The following is a 23247-nucleotide window of genomic DNA, read 5'->3' on the forward strand; positions in this document are numbered from 1 at the left end:
TTCAATGGAATTTATGTGAGGTGCCCAAGTCATTCGCTCAAATTGTCCAGAATGTTATTCAAACCAATTGTAAACAACTGAGGCCTGATGACAAGACATCATTGTTTGGGAACATGATGTCCATAAACAGCTGCAAATTATCTCCAAGTAGCCAAACATAAACATTTCCAGTTGGTCATAAGTTCAGTTGGTACAATGGAAACACAGCCCACACCGTTATGGAGCCACCACCAGCTTGGACAGTGCCTTGATGAAAACTTGTGTCCTTGGCTCCATGGGGTCTGTGCTACACTTGAACCCTACAATCAACTCTTACTAACTGAAATTGGGTCTCATCTGACCAGGCCACAGTTTTTCAGTAGTCTAGACTTCAATTGATATGGTCAGGTGATAATGTGCTGTGAGCAAAGGCACTAGTATCAGGCGTCTGTTGCCATAGTCGATTAAAGGCAAAATGTTGGCACACTGTCCTAATGGATACATTCATCATATGTCCCACACTGATTTCTGTATTTATTTCATGCAGTGTTGCACGTTTTTTATTACTGACAACTCTACACAAACAATGATACTCCCACTAGTTAAGCGAAAGCCTTCGGTCACTGCGTTATCCACGATGAGAAGTAATGCCTGAAATTTTATATTTTCAGCATACTCTTGACACTGTGGATCTCAGAATACTGAATTTCTGAATGATTTCTGAAATGAAATGTCCCATGCATCTAGCACCAACTACCATTCCATGCTCAAAGTCTGTTAATTTCTGTCGTGAAGCCATAATCGTGTTGGAATCCTTTTCATATGAATCACCTGAGTACACATGACAGCTTTGCCAATGCACTGCCCTTTTATACCTTGTGTACGCCATACTATTATCATTTGGTTATAATAGAAGGAAACATTCCACGAAGGAAAAATATATACCTAAAAACAAAGATGATGTGACTTACCAAATGAAAGTGCTGGCAGGTCGACAGACACACAAACTAACACAAACATACACACAAAATTCAAGATTTCGCAACAAACTGTTGCCTCATCAGGAAAGAGGGAAGGAGAGGGAAAGACGAAAGGATGTGGGTTTTAAGGGAGAGGGTAAGGAGTCATTCCAGTCTCGGGAGCGGAAAGACTTACCTTAGGGGGAAAAAAGGACGGGTATACACTCGCACACACACACACACACATATCCATCCACACATATACCATATACCACACATATATGTGTGGATGGATATGTGTGTGTGTGCGAGTGTATACCCGTCCTTTTTTCCCCCTAAGGTAAGTCTTTCCGCTCCCGGGACTGGAATGACTCCTTACCCTCTCCCTTAAAACCCACATCCTTTCGTCTTTCCCTCTCCTTCCCTCTTTCCTGATGAGGCAACAGTTTGTTGCGAAAGCTTGAATTTTGTGTGTATGTTTGTGTTAGTTTGTGTGTCTGTCGACCTGCCAGCACTTTCATTTGGTAAGTCACATCATCTTTGTTTTTAGGTATATACTATTATCATTTGTATACGTGCATATCACTATCCCATGACTTCTGTTAACTCCGTGTCTAAGAAATTTAATAACCTTTTCTCACCAGCTATAGATGTTAAGCAGTCCAAGACTTTGCAGGCACTATGATCACCCTGAACATGTCCCTCAGCAATGCTGAGAGTACCCATTTCAGCTGTGGGTGGAGCTGCACGAGCCATGTTGGAGTACCCTGTATAGCACAGTGCCAGCATCCGTAATAAATTTCGTGAGAGATGACGTGCTGTCAGTACCGGGCCTAGCCGGTGAGAGAGCCATATGACAGATTCTGCACTCATGTCTGATACCTGCAAGAGAACAACAAAACTGAGCTGTATGTGAGTAAAGAAACGAAGAGGAAATGTAAATATATAAGTCTAATAAGACTCTTGTCAAGAGTCTCCTATTCTTTCACAAAACATCATACGAGGGGCAACAATAAAGTAAAGAGACTGATTTTCTTTGCAAGATGTGGCAACCCTGTAGGCTTGCGTAGGAACAATATCTTTGACCTTGGTCTATAAGCTGCTTCTAGTCCAAGCAGCACACAGATGCAACTGCTCAGTCATGAGTTGTGCTGTAATAAGTTAAAACATGTTTGTGTCTCTCATCACGGAAATGAAACCGCATAATATTGCACAAAAGTATGCCATTTCTTTTTGCGTTAAATTGGGTGAAAACGTGACAACAACTTACGGTAAGCTTCAGAAGGCTTTTGGAGAGGAGGTTATGTCAAGAGCTCAAGTTTTCCGTTGGCATAAAATGTTTAGTGAAGGCAGAACATCTACATCTACATCTACATCCATACTCCGCAAGCCACCTGACGGTGTGTGGCGGAGGGTACCTTCAGTACCTCTATCGGTTCTCCCTTCTATTCCAGTCTCGTATTGTTCGTGGAAAGAAGGATTGTCGGTATGCCTCTGTGTGGGCTCTAATCTCTCTGATTTTATCCTCATGGTCTCTTCGCGAGATATACGTAGGAGGGAGCAATATACTGCTTGACTCTTCGGTGAAGGTATGTTCTCAAAACTTTGACAAAAGCCCGTACCGAGCTACTGAGCGTCTCTCCTGCAGAGTCTTCCACTGGAGTTTATCTATCATCTCCGTAATGCTTTCGCGATTACTAAATGATGCTGTAACGAAGCGCGCTGCTCTCCGTTGGATCTTCAGTATATCTTCTATCAACCCTATCTGGTACGGATCCCACACTGCTGAGCAGTATTCAAGCAGTGGGCGAACAAGCGTACTGTAAACTACTTCCTTTGTTTTCGGATTGCATTTCCTTAGGATTCTTCCAATGAATCTCAGTCTGGCATCTGCTTTACCGACGATCAACATTATATGATCATTCCATTTTAAATCACTCCTAATGCGTACTCCCAGATAATTTATGGTATTAACTGCTTCCAGTTGCTGACCTGCTATTTTGTAGCTAAATGATAAAGGATCTATCTTTCTGTGTATTCGCAGCACATTACAGTTGTCTACATTGAGATTCAATTGCCATTCCCTGCACCATGCGTCAATTTGCTGCAGATCCTCCTGCATTTCAGTACAATTTTCCATTGTTACAACCTCTCGATACACCACAGCATCATCTGCAAAAAGCCTCAGTGAACTTCCGATGTCATCCACCAGGTCATTTATGTATATTGTGAATAGCAACAGTCCTATGACACTCCCCTGTGGCACACCTGAAATCACTCTAACCGTGACCTTCACCCAAATCATTTCACATTTCGGATCTCCGTCAATTTCCTTCGATACTATTGCACTTCTTATCACTATAAACACGCCTCCCCCTTCACTGTCCAGCCTGTCTCTGCGGTATACATTCCAATCTGAGTTTAGGATTTCATTACTGTTTACGTCTGGTTTCAGCCAACTTTCTGTCCCTAGTACTATATGGGTGTTGTGACCGTTTATTAATGAGAGCAGTTCTGGGACCTTTCTGTAGATGTTCCTGCAGTTTGCTATTAGCACATTAATATTGTTATTCCCTGTTGCATTTTGCCTACTCCTACCTTGCCGCGTCTCAGGAAGCGTCTTGTCGGGCCTAGGGAGGGGATTCTCTAACCTAAAAAACCCCCATGTGCACTCCACACGTACTCCGCTACCCTTGTAGCTGCTTCTGGCGTGTAGTGCACGCCTGACCTATTCAGGGGGACCCTACATTTCTCCACCCGATAGCGGAGGCTGAGAAATTTGCACCCTAGATCTCCGCAGAATCGTCTGAGCCTCTGGTTTAAGCCTTCCACTCGGCTCCAAACCAGATGACCGTGATCGGTTCTAGGAACGATACTAGAAATAGTTAGCTCTGATTTCACCCCGCGAGCGAGGCTTTCCGCCTTCACCAATTCCGCCAACCGCCTGTACGAACTGAGGATGACCTCTGAACCCAGACGGCTGAAGTCATTGGTGCCGACATGAGCAACAATTTGCAGTCGGGTGCACCCAGTGCTCTCTATCGCTGCCGGTATGGCCACCTCCACATCTCGGATGAGACCCCCCGGCAAGCAGACAGAGTGAAAACTGGCCTTCTTCCCCGACCTTCCCGCTATTTCCCTAAGGGGCTCCATCACCCGCCTAACGTTGGAGCTCCCAATAACTAATAAACCCCTCCTCCCGTGTGCCTGCTCGGACCTTGCTGAAGGAGCAGCCACATGTCCACTCACAGGCAGAGCGGGCGATGCCACACGGCCAGCCTCCACATTGACCCTCCGCCTCGTGCGCCGCGAACGCCGCTGAACCCGCCACTCCCCTTGGGGAGAGGGTGGCCCAACCGTGCCCAGTACCCGCGAAGATGTCTCGACAGCAGGGACAGTGGGTGAAGCATGTAACACCTGGGGTGTACCTTGCGATGCACCAGACTCCCCACTGCCGCTACACTCCGAGGCAGCAGCCTGAAGACGGCTGACCGCGGCCATCAACACGCTCAGCTGTTCGCGAACAGTGGCCAGATCCTCCTGCATCCGTACACAGCAGTCACACATCCTATCCATCCTAAAGAATCAATTTACTGTCAATGTCTGCAGTGGACAACCATCAACCTCACAGATGAATTTCAACTTGGCCAGGATGCATGAACTCGTACGATCTGATAGAAGATTATCCGTCAAAATGATTGCAGAAGAACTGAACATCAATCGAGAAATGGTTCATGTAATAATAACTGAAGATCTTGGTATGAAAAAGATTTGTGCAAAAATGGTCCCAAAAATCTCACACCATAACAGCGACAAACATGGAAAAATGTGGCAGGCAATGTGTTAGAGCAAACAGAAATCAATCCAGAATTGTTGAGGTGTGTTATCACTGGTGATGAAAGTTGTTTTTTTCAGTATGATCCAGAGACAAAATGCCGAAGTTCACAATGGTGTTCAAAGGCATCACCCAGACCAAAATGCTCGCATGTCAAAGTCAAAAGTGAAATGCATGCTTGTGTGCTTCTTTGCGTCCAAGGGAATTGTTCATAAAGAGTGGGTGCCTCCTGGACAAACAGTTAACCGATATTACTACAAAGAAATTTTAGAAAGACTTCGTAAAAGAGTTCTTCGTGTCTGTGCCAACATTGCTGATAATTGGATTTTGCATCACAATAATGCGCCATCCCATACTGCTCTGTCAGTACAGCAATTTTTAAACTCAAAACAAATTTCAGAACTACCACAGCCACCTTATTCGCCAGATATCACTCTGTGCGACTTTTTTCTACTTCCAAGAGTCAAATGGCGGTCAAGGGACACCATTTTCAAACAACACAAGATGCTGAAAAAGCTGTGACAAAGGTCTTGGAGCATATTACAGAAGATGAGTTCCAGAAATGTTACCATCAATGGCAGAAGAGGTGGAAAAAGTGTGTGCAATCAGAAGGGAACTAGAAGGGACAGGGCGTGAGTCGTGCCTGGGAAGCTGAGATGGCAAAGTTCTTGCCCACGAAAGGCAAAGGTCCTGAGTTCGTGTCTTGGTCTGGCACACGGTTTTAATCTGCTAGAAAGTTTCTGAAGAGAACTACTTTGAAGGAGACAACACTAAACTTGACTAAAATGGTAAGCAACATTTTTTTGTCACATCAGTCTCATTACGTTATTGTCGCACCTTGTATGATAGTATTCCAAAGCAATATAGTTCTCTGTGGACTTTCATCTATGTGCAGCCCGTTTCTAACACCTTCTCTTACATTCATGATGAATGAGTGTAATTAATACAATATTTCATGACAATTACTTACATAAATTTAAACAACATTACAGAAAGTGTCTCCCCCCCTCCCCCCCCAGACAGTGTACACAGGTTCAGTTTTCCCTCCTGCTCCAATTTAATGAGATTGTCTTTATCAAGAATCTCTTATCCTTCACAAGGAACCACATGAATAAGAATTTCCTCTCCCAGTGAATGCATTGTAAAGAACATAAGGTACAAGTTTGATGTTTTTCTTCCACGTCTTTTCTGAATATTCAGCTTCTGGTATCCCTATTTTGAAGTTGGTACTTAGGCATTCTACTTCAGGTTCACAATGTTTGTATCTTCATTTTGTGACCATATTCCTTCCATAAGAATATATATAAGATGGAGAAGAAGAAGACAAGCATCAAACTACGGTACTGCCATTCACTTTATACAACGGATTGTGAACACATCCCCAGCAACATTAGAACTGCTTGCATAAACATTAAAATAATGAAACTGCAAACAAAATTATTTTTTTAAAACAAAAGAGTTGTATGGAGCCTCTAGTGCACCATTTTGTGTAAGGTGTATATATTTTTTTTAATATTTAAGGAAAAAAGCAGAAACTGTCAAATAATTCATGCAACCAAACTACCTTAAATTGAGCATTAGATTTCTTCCGAAGAGGCTGAATTTCATTTGTCTTGTTTGGAGTTTCTTCAGCTGCAGGTTCCATTTCAGAAACATCAATGTCTTTAGACTCTAAAAATGCAGCTGGAGTATTAAAATGAACAGTGCTACCGTCTGCTGCATGGAATTCTGGATCAGAGAAATCTTCTGAAACCTCAATGGCATCTTCTTCAGCTGCTTCATGAACAGTCTCATCTTCTGAAAGGCAAAAAGAAAATCAATTTAAGGTCAAAACACTACTGATCTAACACACAAAAACATGCACGTGTGCGCGCGCGCGCGCACACACACACACACACACACACACACACACACACACACAATGGGAGAGAGGGGGTAGGGTGGAAAGGAGTGAGTGTGAGTGTGAGTGTGTGTGTGTGTGTGTGTGTGTGTGTGTGTGTGTGTGTGTGTGAGAGAGAGAGAGAGAGAGAGAGAGAGAGAGAGAGAGAGAGAGAGATTATGCCATGAATCCCTGAACATCCTCAAAAATCCACGTTATGAGTGACCAGCAAGACAATTTCTTGGTGATGTGAGAGGTATCCTGTTACTATTGTACAGACAGTGCAATGGAAGTCTCCAAATGATGCCAAGAGATAATGCAGGTGAAGGCAGAAATCTTTGTGGAAGTGAATGCCATTACCTGTCAGGATCCAGCTTTCTGACTGAACAGATCCACTTCTGAGTGAACCAGCTGAGATTTTTCTTCCAGCAACAATCAACTTTACAACTGCCCTTTTTCAATGTGGGAGCTGATATTAGGCACTGTTTATTGCTCAAAACATGGTGCTTGTCCATCATAGAGTGCATTGAACCACATTGTAGCACATAACAAGAGCAGCGAGAGGAGTCCTCCTCAAATTGTTCATCCCAATCAAAGCATGCCAAATCTCTGCATCATAGAGACACGTAATCCTGAACTCTACTCTGAAACCAGTAAAGGAATTTACTCTCTGAAGTGGATATTATTATGTGGTTCTCATAATCTGTGGAGCGAACAGCAGTAAGTGTATCATAGTACACTGACATGACAAAAATAATGGGATAGCGATATTCACATATACAGATGGTGATTTGTATTGTGTAAACGATGTGTAAAAGGGCAATGCATTGGTGAAGCTCTCATTTGTACTCAGGTGATTCATGTGAAATGGCTTCCAACATGATTACAACTGTGCAATGGAAATTAACAGACTTGGAACGTGGAATGTTAGTTGAAGCTATACATATGGAACATTCCATTTCAGAAATCGCTGCGGATTTCAATATCCTGAGATTCACAGTGTCAAGAGTGTGCCGAGAATACCAAATTTCAGGCATTACTTATTACCATGGACAACACAGTGGCCAACAGCCTTCACATTACGATTGAGAGCAGAGGCATTTGCATAGTGTCAGTGCTACCAGACAAGCAACGTTGCATGAAATAACTGCAGGAACCAATGAGGGAGATACGATGAATGTGTGTGTTAGGACAATGCAGCTAAATCTGATGTTTATGGGCTGTGGCAGCAGACAACTAACACGAGTGCCTTTGCTAACAGTACGAAATTGCCTGCAGCACCTCTCCTGGGCTCATGAGCACATCAGTTGGATCCTAGACGACTGGAAAAATATAGCCTGGTCAGAGGAGTTCCAATTTCAGTTGGTAAGAGCTGATGTTACAGTTTGAGTGTAGTGCAGACCTCACGAACCTCTGGACCCACGATGTCAACAAGGCATTGTGCAACCTGATGGTGGCTTCATAATGATGTGGGCTGCGTTTACATGGAATGGACAGGGTCCTCTTGTCCTACTAAACGTACCATTGACTGGAAATGATTACATTCGGCTACCTGGAGAACATTTACAACCATTCATGAACTTCATAATCTTAAAGAATGATGGAATTGTAGCTTGGCTACAATTGTTCAAAATTCTGGACAATTTGAGTGAATAATCTGACCACCCAGATCACCTGACATGAAACTCATTGAACATTTATAGGACACAACTGAGTGTTCAGTTTGTGCACAAAATCCTGCACCAGCAACCCTTTTGCAATTATGGACAGGTATACAAACAGCACAGCTCATTATTTCTGAAGAAGACTTCCAATACTTGTTGAGACCATGCCACATCATGTTACTGCATTACAATGGGTAAAAGGAGGCCTGACAAGATATTGAGAAGTATTCCATAACTTTTCTCACCTAAGTGTATGAACTGTGAAATCTACAACCCAAACCAGTGCCAGACCACAAAACCAGCAGTTTTGGGTTTAGTATCTAATCATTCCAAGGACTTTTTCTGTTGCTTACTGTTTCTTTCACCTCTGGCAATTATTTGATTATGTGAAACATGGTAAGTTTCTCCAATGTTTGGAGCAGACATTAAACTGTAGAGCACTCTGTAACTGGTTGGTGTAAGTCAGTTCACATGTTACAGGAATGAAAGGGTGTATTACATGCAATAGAGTCATTCTCAAACAGTGTGGTGTTTAAAACAATCTCCAAATTGAGGGCAGTTTTATTATTATTATTATTATTATTATTATTATCATTCCTATTCCTGTCTACAGTTCAGGAAGGAATTTCATATTCTGGTTAAAAGTTTTTAACAGACTTCCAGGAGACATCATCAGCAAGAAAATTTCTGAATATTTGACATTAAAATAAAAGAATACCATATCAGCTACATCTCCTATAATTTACCAGTGTATTTGGGCTCAGCTATTTGTTCCTTATAAGTGAAAAACGTAAAGTCATATGGCATGACTGGCTGGGAGCCAATTAGAACAAACACCAACTGATGTCGAGAAACCTTTGGCCACATACTACAAATAATTCATCTGTCAAAATTGTGATATGCAAGCAGTCTACATGTCTGCACAAAAGTTCATGTTTATTGACACTAAAACACATTTTGCTAGCAATCTACATAACAAATAACTGACTAATAGTTCAGCAATAAGGAAAATGTATCAATATTTTCACAGACTATTAAAATGTAGAATACTAGAGGGGCTATACCTTGAAAATTTATTTCTAGGGAGCCGTCATCATCAATAGCTGCAGGGTCAGGCAACTCCAAGTCAAGATGCTCCATGAGATGATACAAAGGAGTTTCTGGGTCATCAGGTGATGATTTTTCACCTGTTTCAAACACAAAGACCTCTGCAACAAATACAGGAAAGTAGATTATAATAAACAATCATTTTTAAACCAATGAAGTGGTTCTCCACGAACTAGGAAAAAAAAGCTGTAATTAGGGCACAAAATTATATTACATGTTACGTGTGTTACATATTTAGCCACATTTCTATTTCAATTCCAGAGTTTATTTTTTATGAGCATCATCACTTGATGTAACATGTGCACGACTTGCTAAATATTTCCAGCTTTTGCTGCACAACTCACTTTTTATGGAGTGTGATAATGATCACCATCATTATAGAAAGTTTTTCACAATTTCTATTACAGGTTTCTAGGGGTTGTAGAGGATATTTAGTAGATAAAATTCTGATATGAAATCCTTTCTGGAAATGTAACATTTAATATAAAATGAGTTTGAAGATTGGATCACTTTTAAATCTCCAGCTGCACTGCATGTGTACAAACTGAGAAGAGGGTGTCTAGCCAGTCCTAGATAATGACATTCCTACAAAATGTCTCTCAACAAATACTTACAAGCTGTGGAGCACCATCACAGAAGATTTTCATATTCCTGAAAGGGGCAGGGGTGGAGTTACTGAAAGATCTGCCACTCTCACTTCATCAGCAAACATGGATCCAACATGATGGTGCACTCGTGCATTTTGCAAATGGCATTGTGGACCTCTTAATCAAACATAAGGAGAAAAGTGGATTGTTTGATGTGGATGAACTCCTTGGGCCCCATGGTTACCAGATTTAACTGTTCCTCACTTTTTCTTGAGCGACTATTAGAAGAGTCTCATGTATGAGACTCCTATAGAGTCAGAAGACAACCTCCTTGCACGAGTTTTCCAGCAGCAGAAACTGTTGGGCACATGCCAGGGTTTGTGATCAGTGCGTGCAAAAGAAAAGCATGAATCATAGGTACACCTTGTGCAACAAACAGCAGGGTCCTCAGTGTGTGTGCGCCATGAACTAACCTTCAAAGATATTGTATATCAAAACAATACATTTCCAGACATGAGTCCCTTAACAAAGTTTGTCTGCTAAGTCTCCTCTACAACCCCTAAAATCTGAAATAGGTATTGTGAAATTAGTCAAATTCTAACGTAGAAAAGAAGTCTTAATGTAGGAGAGAGTGATAAGGCTCTAATCTTGCCAGGTGAAATAAACACATTAAAAAATCTTTAATTTCATATGGATTATACAAGATGCACCTGTGAAGTTCAGTGAATGCTCTCAGAAAGTAAAGAGAACAATAGTTACAAACAAAATACCTTTATTGACCTTCAAAGTAATCACCATTAGCTACAACACTCCTCTGGCATCAGTTGTAAGGCTGTCGAAAACTGTCAGAAAATGTTTCTTGTGGTATCACTCAGAGCACCATGACCACACTTTGTTGGTTATCCCTGTACTTACAAGAGATGAGAGGTGGTACTCCTAATATGATCTGCAGATCATGTGACAGTCAATGGCATGGTGTTCACTCTTTTTCCCACCTCACAAAAAGAGTCACCTGACAAAATCCATGGATGAGACAATGTTGATCACCTTTTTTGGCAGCAAGGACTTGATCTTAATGAATTTCTACAGGAGGTGGGGAAGATGGGGAGGCAGGAAGATGATGAAACCATACCACTGACTGTCATTTGGTCTCCGGATAGCATTGGTAGCACCTGGTCTCATCTCCCGTATTGACATGGATATCCAATAACGTGGGACCACAGTGCTACAAATGATTCCAAAAAAAGCATTTGCTGACAGTTTTCAACAGCTTTACGACCCATGTAGTAGTGTGTTGTAGCTAATGGTGATTACTTTGAAGGCCAGTAAAGGTATTTTGTTTGCAACTCTTGTCATTTATTTTCTGAGACCATTTAATGAATTTTTCAGATTCACCTCATATATGCCAATTTTAATTAATTTAAAAAGAAAAATAATAAATGAAGACTTTTGAATATAAAAAGAGGATATCCATATTTTACAGTCTTTAATCAATTATTGAACTGCTGAAACCTGACACCTACATCGACACTGAACTGAATAATCTGTTGTAAGATGCATAGCATGAGATGAAAAATTAACAAATGAACTGTAACATCAGACACTATAACAACTACTAACTAAGGAATTGTGTATCATTTGGCACACATAAGATACAAAATCAAAGATACCTGGTTCAGCACCATTTTGCACATCTTTCTCTGTTTCTCCTGTCTGCTCAACATTGTCACCACTCGATGGCTTAGATTTTTCAGAGTCACCTGAAGAGTCTTCATCCAATGGAGAAAGCACACCCACTACAGTACTGTCGTCAAAATCACAGCCTCTAGGAAAGAAATTTGGCAGTTTTCAACACTACTTAGGTGTAAATTTTCTATAAATAATTTACTCATCTGTGTTTTAAGAAACAGAGAACAGCAGAAAACCTTCAAGGATGTTCTATACTGGCAGCACATTGCCTATGATGATTTTAATATTAGTAGTAATTTTGTTAATGCAGTCAATATTTATGTATAGAGCTAAGGATAAATAAGTATTTCCTCACTATTCAGAAATGTTTTCCACATAAAACTGCCCTGTTGCTATTTATACATCAAAATAAGTGCTACACTTTTATCATGATTGTACATTTAATTGAAAAGGTTCCCTTTATAGCTCCATACATTAAAGTTTCTTTCCACTCCATCCATTCCATTCATGGATGGAGCAGCAAAATTTGTGGCAACAGTTCATCAATTACAGACAGCTCACTACTCAACTGCCTTTCACCAAGTAAGATGACACACTGGTTTACAGACACAAGATTCACTCTTGGCAGTGGAAATTCACAACCCCCTCCAGTCACACAACTTTCGGTTTTCTCACACAAGGGAAAATCCAAGATGGAAAGGATAGCTGCTACTCACCATATAGTGCAGATGATGAGTTGCAAATAGGCACAACAAAAAGACTGTCGGAAAGTGAGCTTTCCAACATTCTTTTTGCCGTGCCTATCTGCAACTTGGCACCTCTGCAATATGGTGAGTAGCATCTATCCTTTTCATACATTTGGGATTTCTGTTGTTTTCCTGAACAACTCATGATCAATGTTGGGATGACTTTTTTGAAAAGGACTTATTTCCACATTCTTGTACATCTGAGCATGTGTTACATTTCCAATGACCTCACTGGTGATGAGTCATCAAACCCTGAACTCCTTTCTGGCAAGGATTCTGGAATTCTAACTTCACCCTTTCTGTTCACATATTTAATCTTTGGATTTGAAGTGAATTATATGGATTAATAAGAAATGAATTGTGGCAGTCTCTCTAACAGTGGTAGACAGAAAAATTAATTGGATTACAATAAAACATTTTTTAGCCACTATACAGAAATACAAGCGCCCCAGACCGCCATCTACAACTTAAAATGCTTTCTTGAAGCATACTTTTTTTATTCTTTAATGAACTTCGTCACAGTAATTCTGGGATATTTTATTACTTGTGTCATTCGTATTACATAATAGTGCAAATCTCTAGTATTTGCATTCCTACAGTGAGGTATGCCGGGGGCTGAAAAGTATTTGCATTCCTACAGAGAGATGTGTAAAAGGCTGAAAAACAATCAGATCCTATCAGTGGCTGAAGAATATACATATTCTATTTTATGATTTTTTTCAAAATTTTTTAGTAGGCTTTCACAAGATATCAAGCACCTTTACTCAAATTTGAGTCAAACTCTGGTTTTTCAGCTTTTCCATGGCACTTTTTTTTATGAGGCCAACAAGCCTGTGACCATGAGTGCTGACCGCCTTTGTAAACATCACTGCCATCTTTCTATCACTTCAGACAAGACACCACTCAGGACATCTGCATGCATCTCTAGCACTGAAGAGGCAATCACATACTTTGGATTGATTTTGACAGATATGCTGATGGGCTTACCCCTGAAATGTGTAATGAAATGATAAACAAAAATTATATTGATGGAAAAACCAGGATGGAATGATGACAATATTATGAAAAGGGTAGATTGCTTCTCACCGTATAGCGGAGATGCTGAGTCACAGACAGGCAAAAAAAAAAAAAAAAGACTACTAGACATGCAAGCTTTCGGCCAAACACAGCTCACACACACACACACACATGACCACTGTCTCTAGCTGCTGAAGCCAGACTACAAGCAACTGCACATGATGGGAGAAGCAATCTGGGTGGTGGGAGTAAGGAGGAGTCTGGGGTGGGGAGAGGGAGGGGGAGGGAGAGCAGGATATGGGTGAGGAATGGTAGAATGCTGTTTGTGGGAGCATACGGGGACTGGAGCAACTGAACCACATTCTTTATATTCCTCTGGAAATGTTATTGAAGGGCTCAAGGCGAAGTTGAAGATCTGTGCTAAATGGCGTACCAAAATCCTATCAACAAAATTTTACCAGTTGAATTTACAGTTGACCAACAAAACTTCTGATATTTTCTGTTAGTTGTCAGAATATCAAAGATTAACAGGCTGTACATTTCTATATCAGCTGCAGTAGCACAACAGTCAGCATTCAACAAGGTGCTTTGATAGAGACTTTAATCTGTTTTTGATTAATTAGTTACAACTTCCTTTTTCCCTTAGTGCAGAAAAAATTTCCAGTCAAGCTTCACCCACAAAAGTATTTCTTTCTTTTCTGTGCTTCCAAATTATTTTCTTGACACTGATAATACATTACACAGGCAAACTGTTTCGCCTTTCACATTCTCACAGTGATGAAAGATAATGTTTATTCTGCATCCAAAACTCTAAATGAAGGCAAAAGACTTATTAGCATGGCAGACGAGCACCTCTAATCCATCACACAGAGATTCCCATCCCACTTCCTGGAATACCTCAAATTCACCCCCCACCCCCTCTCCCAACTGGAACCTTCATTGTCACAACTGATGTGACACTGCTCTACACAAACATCACAATACATAGAGATTCTCATCTCTAGAACACATTTGAAAGTTTTTTTTTAAAATGCTGTTCATTGTCACCTTAGCGAACTTCTTTCTTACACATAACTACTGCACCTCTGAGTGCCAGATCTATAAGCAAATCAGAGGGACAACTATGGGAACTAGGATGGGCCTGTTGTGCATCAAAGTTTTCACGAGTTACATGGAAGAGGTATTCCACACGACCAAAAAGCTAGCTGCTGGACATGGTACAGATTTAATGATAACATCTTTGTTGTCTGGACTACAGTGAAGAACAACTCCTCCATTCTCTACAACAGCTTCACTCCTTTTTCCAAATCCAGAGATACCTTCTTTGAGGATGACCATTTCAATGAACCTCACAACCAAACCGCAGTTCCTATAAAACCAACCAATAAATAACAACAACTACACTTAGACAGTTGGTGCCCTTTACGTATAATACTCCTCTTCCTACAAACGAGACATTCATGGCAAACCTATCTCCTCCACCAATAAATTCCCCAACAGCTACACTAACAACATCCCCTAGACTTTTCCCTCTTGCAACTACTCCACAGAATTTCAAAACAAACACTTTTCATCCAGTAATACACAAGCCTTTAATGCCTCAATACATTACTCTGACATGTCTAAGACTGTCTCAGTACAAGCCCTGAAATGACATCATCTCTCCCTGATATTCTCCCTACACCACCTACTACCTTACACTGCACTCTAAACCTCTGCAACATTCTTGTCAAATCTACTCCTAGGTTCCTATGCCTATAATTGTTCCTACTGTAAAACCTATCCCAGGCATCCAACCAGTACAATTTACTCCAGCTGTATCATGGGTAAACCACTTAAATCAGAGAAACATGTGACACTAGATGTGATGTTTACCAAGTAACATATTTTCAGGGCACAGAGTTTTATGTACAGAGGAGCACCACCAAACATCTGAGTGCATAGGTGGACCCAGAAGAACTGTCCTCTTTGAGGATAACCAGTACCCAATACCAGAGAATGCAATACAGAATGACTGAACGGACACAACACATGATCTATTTAGATTCTTCAACCAGCAATAGTTTCCCTGAACTCCTAGAGTTGAGAACTTGCTGTCCAACATATAGTTTTTTCTTGCCACCCTCCAGACTTCACCTCTTTTAAAAATAACATCATCTCCTTTCTTTTCTTTTAATTAATTGTAGAATCAATTTCTCAATTGCTTTTTATTTTCATTTCTCTATCTTTCTCTCTTGTCCTTTTAGGTGTATTTCCATATTCTTTTCGACTATCCCCCAAGTTTCAATTTTACTGTTCATTTCACTTCTAGTTTCTCTTTTCATTAATCCATCTTTATTTCTGACCCTGTCCTTCTGTCATCTATGAACTGAATCCAGCACAGTGCTTACCAATGCACCATCTTCGATCTCCTATTCTTCCTCGTGTCTTTCCTTTCATTGTTATCTCCCCCTGTCCTCAAAGGAAGTGGGTCCCACTTATTCTGTAGCCTAAGTGACATGTCCCTCCTTTTTAACAATCCTCAACCTATTCCTCTTTTCTTCTAGAGAGAGGAACTAACAGTTCCAAAAGGTAGAATAATTTTTTTATACTTTTGTGTATTGTTCTGGCTCCTTGAAATTTTACTGTTTTCTCAAATTAGTTTTCCTTTTGATAAAATCTTCCAGTTACCTAGCTCCAATGACTAAAAATGCTTGTTGTCTGTATGGCAAGTGGTAATGTTCATGCAAAACTGCAAGACAAGTAGCAGCAAATTGTAAAAAGGTGGCTGTTGTTACAGTCATATGTAACTATCTTCTTCAAAAAATACTCATGTATTTTTGTAAATATTGACTTACTTGAAAGAGAAAAAAAAGAGGCTACTTAATACAACAGAAAAAGCAACAACTTTTTTTCCAAGAAATGGCTTTCGTGCAAATAATAATAATTTACTTCCTCTATCTCTCTCTCTCTCTCTCTCTCTCTCTCTCTCTCTCTCTCGCTATGTACACTTTTGTTTGTTCACCATCTTTCAAGGTCCTGCATCATGATGAGATCTATTGAATATGACAAATGAATGATGGAGTTACACACTTACTTAAGAGAAGATGTTGCATTTCTAAGATCTGAACCCTGCTGAAAGGAGGCTCCATCACGGCTGTAGTAATCTCTGTAGCCTCCAACGGCTTCCACCAAAGGACTCACAAAATTCTCAAGGAACGTTTTGAGTCCTAGACGAACAATTAACTGCAGCAGAAAAATGTGATGGTATAGTTTAACATGTTTGCTGCTCTGCTCACTGTCATCTTCTGTGCCATTCTCATACAGTTTAAGAATCGATGGCATCAGAAACTTAGAGGTGTGCTTAGGCCCAAGATGTTTTGCAACAAGATCAAAAAGGTTCCAAGCTGCCAGCACTGATGTTTCTGGATCTTCCATAAGTTCCTTGATGTATGGAAGAATTAATTCAAGACTTTCTTGCGAAACAGATGAGATTTCAGGAAGTAGAACTGTCAGTTCTTGTTTCATTACCTGCAATATGAAAGTTAATTTAAACAAGATAAAATAATACATCATTATGAGTGGAAAAAGCCAGTTACTTACTGCGAAGATGCCTTTTATGTAGCAACATAACAATCATGAAACATATAGCATACATTACTAAAACTTGAGAGTTTCACACATTGTGGAAGGGATAATAACTTCTGATTTGCAAGTGACATGGTCTAAAATACTGAACTTTTGCTTGGATGGAACACATGCCAATACCAATTTGGTCAGTTTGATTTAGGCCTGCAGTTACCTTAACTAAATTTAGGAAAATAATGGTGTTCTTTCTTTAAGGTCAATCACAGCAGTTATTTGCACTATTATCTTTGTCCATTTTATGAGAGCCTGATATTCAACAACCTCAACATTGGTCAAAAAGTAAATTTCTGACCACCACAAAAAGATACAGCAGCATCTAGGCTCATTGCTAAGTTAGTGCTGGTGTCAGAAGAAGCTTTTCAATTCACTGTGCAAGACAGTTGCTTGCAGAACTTCTGGCACATAGCTGTGGAGCAACAACACATTTACAAACTGACTGATACTAATGTAATGTATTTTTGTAAAGATCATGTAAATGCTATCTCTGGGCACAATTTCAAGAAATTTTCAATAAGTTAATAATTGTAATTTACAAAACTTTCTGTGATCAAAATAAAAATCACAGAATGACATCACTGTAACATCTTTGCAAGTTACTTTATTGAGACATAAAAATGGGTTTTCTGTTGGCAGATTACTCTGAAGTGTCCTCCAAGTTCCTCACAAAGGAAAACCATATACCATAATATTACAAGTATATGCCGATTTTACTACATTATGAAGGATTATATTTTAAGAGATTATTTTAGTTGCAAAAGATGAAAATTGCAAGACAAAATTAAAATTCTAATTGACTAAGAATATGAGCAAAAGATATTACTATGTAAATTAAAAGTAGAAATATGGGAAACATCAAGATTACATAGTTCAAAATATCTCAGGCTTCAAAACTGGTGTTTTATGTGGAAAGGATTTTAGAAGAAGTGAATAAATATAAAGGCACTGAAAGAGGAATCAGATTCGGCTGTGTTACCCTGAACTGTGTACCTGGACAGAAGTATAAGTAGTTGCTATCTTCCAGTCATAAAGTCAATCGTCAATCTGTGTCAAAATGATAAAGACAGGGGGTATGAAGCCCCATGACAACACATGGCAATTAGCTTCTCTGCTGCATTTAACATGTTGTCAGCAACCAACATTACATCACTGCTTCAAGATGAATCCAACAGAAGGTGACCCAAGCACTGCTAGAGGCCACAGGTCGCATGGACCTATTCTCTTCCACAAGATACAGATCAAAAATAAGCCTGGCGGTATCCTAGTGCTAAGCGGTATTTAGGGTAATAATCAAGCCAGACCCCTCCAGTTTGCTCTGGGTGAGTTTTCCTTTGCCAGGCACCTAACTGGCCTTCAGCTACCAGAAGTACAGGGTTATTACAAATGATTGAAGTGATTTCACAGCTCTACACTAACTTTATTATTTGAGATATTTTCACAATGCTTTGGACACACATACAAAAACTCAAAAAGTTTTTTTAGGCATTCACAAATGTTCGATATGTGCCCTTTAGTGAATCGGCAGACATCAAGCCGATAATCAAGTTCCTCCCACACTTGGCGCAGCATGTCCCCATCAATGAGTTCGAAAGCATCATTGATGCGAGCTCGCAGTTCTGGCACGTTTCTTGGTAGAGGAGGTTTAAACACTGAATCTTTCACATAACCCCACTGACAGAAATCGCATGGGGTTAAGTTGGGAGAGCATGGAGGCCATGACATGAATTGCTGATCATGATCTCCACCACGACTGATCCATTGGTTTTCCAATCTCCTGTTTAAGAAATGCCAAACATCATGATGGAAGTGCGGTGGAGCAACATCCTGTTGAAAGATGAAGTCGGCGCTGTCGGTCTCCAGTTGTGGCATGAGCCAATTTTCCAGCATGTCCAGATACATGCGTCCTGTAACGTTTTTTTTCGCAGAAGAAAAAGGGGCCGTAAACTTTAAACCGTGAGATTGCACAAAACACGTTAACTTTTGGTGAATTGCGAATTTGTTGCATGAATGCGTGAGGATTCTCTACCGCCCAGATTCACACATTGTGTCTGTTCACTTCACCATTAAGAAAAAATGTTGCTTCATCACTGAAAACAAGTTTCGCACTGAACGCGTCCTCTTCCATGAGCTGTTGCAACCGTGCCGAAAATTCAAAGCGTTTGACTTTGTCATCGGGTGTCAGGGCTTGTAGCAATTGTAAATGGTAAGGTTTCTGCTTTAGCCTTTTCCGTAAGATTTTCCAAACCGTTGGCTGTGGTACGTTTAGCTCCCTGCTTGCTTTATTCGTCAACTTCCGCGGGCTACGCGTGAAACTTGCCCGCGCGCGTTCAATCATTTCTTCGCTCACTTCAGGCCGACCCGTTGATTTCCTCTTACAGAGGCATCCAGAAGCTTTAAAATGCGCATACCATCGCCGAATGGAGTTAGCAGTTGGTGGATCTTTGTTGAACTTCGTCCTGAAGTGTCGTTGCACTGTTATAACTGACTGATGTGAGTGCATTTCAAGCACGACATACGCTTTCTTGGCTCCTGTCACCATTTTGTCTCACTGCGCTCTCGAGCGCTCTGGCGGCAGAAACCTGAAGTGCAGCTTCAGCCGAACAAAACTTTATGAGTTTTTCCATGTACCTGTAGTGTGTCGTGACCATATGTCAATGAATGGAGCTACAGTGAATTTATGAAATCGCTTCAATCATTTGTAATAGCCCTGTATAATTGTTGTATTTCAAGACATGACTTATCTTGTGTTTTGTTAAAATCCATGTCAGGGCAGATGTGCTCTTAATCTTTATAAACAAGCTAGTTCAGACAATGTTTCATGGATATTTTTTCTGCTGCCACCAGTGAATTTATCAGTTGGTGATGAGTTTTTGTGTTCACATCAGTCTCATGTGAGTGCTCTGACCCAGGTAGTTAGTGCTTTCCGGTAATGGGAAAAACCGAATGAAAATAATCAACTCATTCAGTTGTTGGAAAACAATCGGCTTATTCGGTTTTAGTTTTGTGCATCAGCTGAGTTTGTCATTCACTCTTCTGAGTGAAACTAGTCTGTGGGTGCAGCCGAATGAAAACAGTCAATTCAGTCAGCTGGACTATCATCCATTATTTTGAGTGAAATCAGTCTGTGGGAGCAACTAAATTAAAACAATTGTTCAGTTGGTTGGACTACTCATTCATTCTTTTGAATGAACCCAGTCAGTGGGAGCAACTGAATGAAAACAGTCCAGTCAGTTAGTTGTAGTTTTATGTGCCATTTGGTTTATTTTTTATTTATTTATTTTATTTTTTTTTTTTTTGAGTGAAGGAAGTCTGTGGTAGCAACCAAATCAAAACAATCACAGAACTCTGTTTTGTTACAGCTCCATACATTACCTTATTTGGGAATATACCCTGCCTTTCAGTACTATCATACCAATACAGGTGAAATGAACATCTAATTTGCAATAAATCATTCCAAAATTGTTAATCATGATCTTAAATGTGTGTTAAATGATTAATGGAAAATCTCATATAAGATGTGAAACAAATACTAACAAAGAGATAGAGGGGCTGGCCAGTACTTACCTCAGCTCAGTACAGCTGATAGATTCACAAAACAGAACAGAATGTTGGTAGACCAACACCTCCAACCTATCACCTGCAGGCTCCCATCATACATCAAAGACACAAACCACTTCCTAGAACACCTCAAATCCATTCCCACTCCCCTCCCACCTGAAACCTTTCTTGTCACCATAGATGCTATATCACTTTACACAAACATCCCACATACCCATGGTCTCTCTGCCCTTGAACACTACCTCTCCCAACGCCCACCCAAAGATCTTCCAAAAACCTCTTTCCTTATCACACTTACCAACTTCATCCTCTCCCATAATTACTTCACTTCTGAAGGCCAGACCTACAAACAAATCAGGGGAATGGCCATGGGAGCCAGGATGGCTCCATCCTATGCCAAACTCTTCATGGGCAGCATGGAGGAGGCTTTCCTGAAGACCCAACAGCTGCTTCCCCTGGCCTGGTATAGGTTTATAGATGACATCTTTGTGGTCTGGACTCATGGTGAAGAAACACTCCTTAATTACCTCCATAACCTCAACTCCTTTTCGAATCTGAATTTCACCTGGTCCTTCTCCAAAACCCAAGCCACCTTCCTGGATGTTGACCATCTTGTTGAAGCTCACATCCACACCTCTGTCCACATCAAACCCACAAACAAACAACAGTACCTTCACTTTTATAGCTGCCATCCATTCCACATCAAACACTCCTTTCCCGACAGCCTAGGTATTTGTGGCAAATGTATCTGCTCCAGTGACGAATCCCTCAACAATTACACCAATAACCTGACCAGTGCTTTCCTATCCCGCAACTATCCTGCAGACCTTGTCCACAAACAGATCTCCCAAGCAATACATTCCTCCCCGTCCAACAACAATGTTCCTACCCCCAGACCACACAGAAGCATCCCCCTTGTCACCCAATATTATCCTGGCCTCGAATACATCAACAAATTACTCCGCCAGGGATATGACTTTCTCAAGTCAAGCCCTGAAATGAGATCGTCCCTTGACAATATTCTCCCCACACCACCCAGAGTTGCCTTTCGTTGCCCCCCTAACCTCCGTAACATCCTTGTCAAACCCTACAATATTCCCAGACCACCTTCTCTACCCAGTGGTTCCTACCCCTGTAACTGACCCCGTTGCAAAACCTGCCCCATGCATCCCCCACAACCACCTACTCCAGTCCCACTACTGGTAAAACATACACAATTCAAGGCAGGGCCACATGAAACAACACATGTCATTTATCAGCTGACATGCCTGCACTGCACAGCCTTTTACATCGGTATGACGACAACTAAATTGGCTGAGCGTATGAACGGGCACAGACAAGCTGTCTGCCTAGAAGAGGTCCAATACCCAGTAGCAGAGCATGCCATCCAGCGTAATTCTAGGGACCTAGGAACCTGCTACAATGTACGTGCCATTTGTCTTCTCCCATCCAACACCAGTCCCTCAGAACTGCAGAGATGGGAACTTGCACTCCAACACACCCATTCATCCCAACATCCCCCTGGACTGAACCTACGTTAACCAACCTTACTCCCATTTACTCTTCAGTCTTCTCCTTTTTCCCTCTCCTCTTTAGCCATTCACACATCTTTTCATCCTACATAGTTGTGTTTATCTTTATACTATATATCTCTTTACTTCTGTATGCATCCTCTTTGGTTTGAAGCTGGCACAGAACTTAACAGTAGAACATCTTTGGCTTTCCTCTGGCAACCATGCATCCATCCTTGCTACCCTCCCTGTTTACCTTTCCCTGTTGCTTCATAACCTGGGTTGTGAGTAACTGAAGCCACTTTCCCTTCTTCCCTTTTTTCCCCCTCTCTCCTCCCTGATGAAGGAACAAAGTTCCGAAAGCTAGGAATGTAAATTTTCTGTTCTGTTTTGTGAATCTATCGGCTGTACTGAGCTGAGGTAAGTACTGGCCACCCCCTCTATCTCTTTCTTAAATGTGTGTGCCATTTGTAGCACACAGGATATCTAAGCGACATTTCGGTAACATGTCCAGCCTTGTGCATACTCGCGTTAATATGTGCTGTTACTGCTCTGATGCGAGCTAACAGTTCCTGTAGGTCTCCTCCCCCCTGCCCCCCCCCCCCCTCCACCCCAAAACAGTAATGGGGCTCAGCAGGACCTGTGTGTCTGATTTGGTTTGTACTATGGGTTCCACATACTGCGTCAACTGCTGGAGGATGGTCAGTCAATAATAAACATGGGAAAATAAGAAAAACACAGCTTTAGGTGTGTGTGAACATTATGCTGCAAACCACACATTTCTGCTTATTTCCATTTCTGAAATATACGTGATCAAAGTTGTAAAGATCATTTTGGAGCATACTACACATTCATAGGAGAGTGTGTAAGTGTGCTTGCCTCTGGGTTTTCAACAGACTAATATGAAGAAACTATCCATGGGCCGGTCCTCATTTAATGCATTTTAAATAAGGTTTTTTTTACAATCTATTTACTTCCAATCAATCAAATTTCCACAAACATGAGAAAAGACCTGGGTTTACCCTGAGCAGCTGTATAAAAATCCCTCCAGTATGCCTCTGGATGCCCTAAAAACTAGGACTAATCCAGGGA

At 40.9% G+C, this 23247-nt stretch overlaps 1 protein-coding gene across 1 annotated transcript in view; it reads right to left on the reverse strand.

The window, feature by feature from the left end:
* Positions 1–23247, reverse strand: part of LOC126095516 (WD repeat-containing protein 81) — a 308162-nt gene that overhangs the window by 144587 nt on the left and 140328 nt on the right. The window contains exons 13-17 of the mRNA XM_049910301.1: positions 16539–16972; positions 11681–11835; positions 9381–9524; positions 6338–6570; positions 1580–1820 (exon numbers count right to left, since the gene is read on the reverse strand). Coding sequence (XP_049766258.1) covers positions 1580–1820; positions 6338–6570; positions 9381–9524; positions 11681–11835; positions 16539–16972 — 1207 coding nt within the window. The remainder of the gene's footprint in view (positions 1–1579; positions 1821–6337; positions 6571–9380; positions 9525–11680; positions 11836–16538; positions 16973–23247) is intronic.

The sequence above is a fragment of the Schistocerca cancellata genome, chromosome 8, assembly GCF_023864275.1.
Source record: "Schistocerca cancellata isolate TAMUIC-IGC-003103 chromosome 8, iqSchCanc2.1, whole genome shotgun sequence".
Taxonomy (NCBI): domain Eukaryota; kingdom Metazoa; phylum Arthropoda; class Insecta; order Orthoptera; family Acrididae; genus Schistocerca; species Schistocerca cancellata.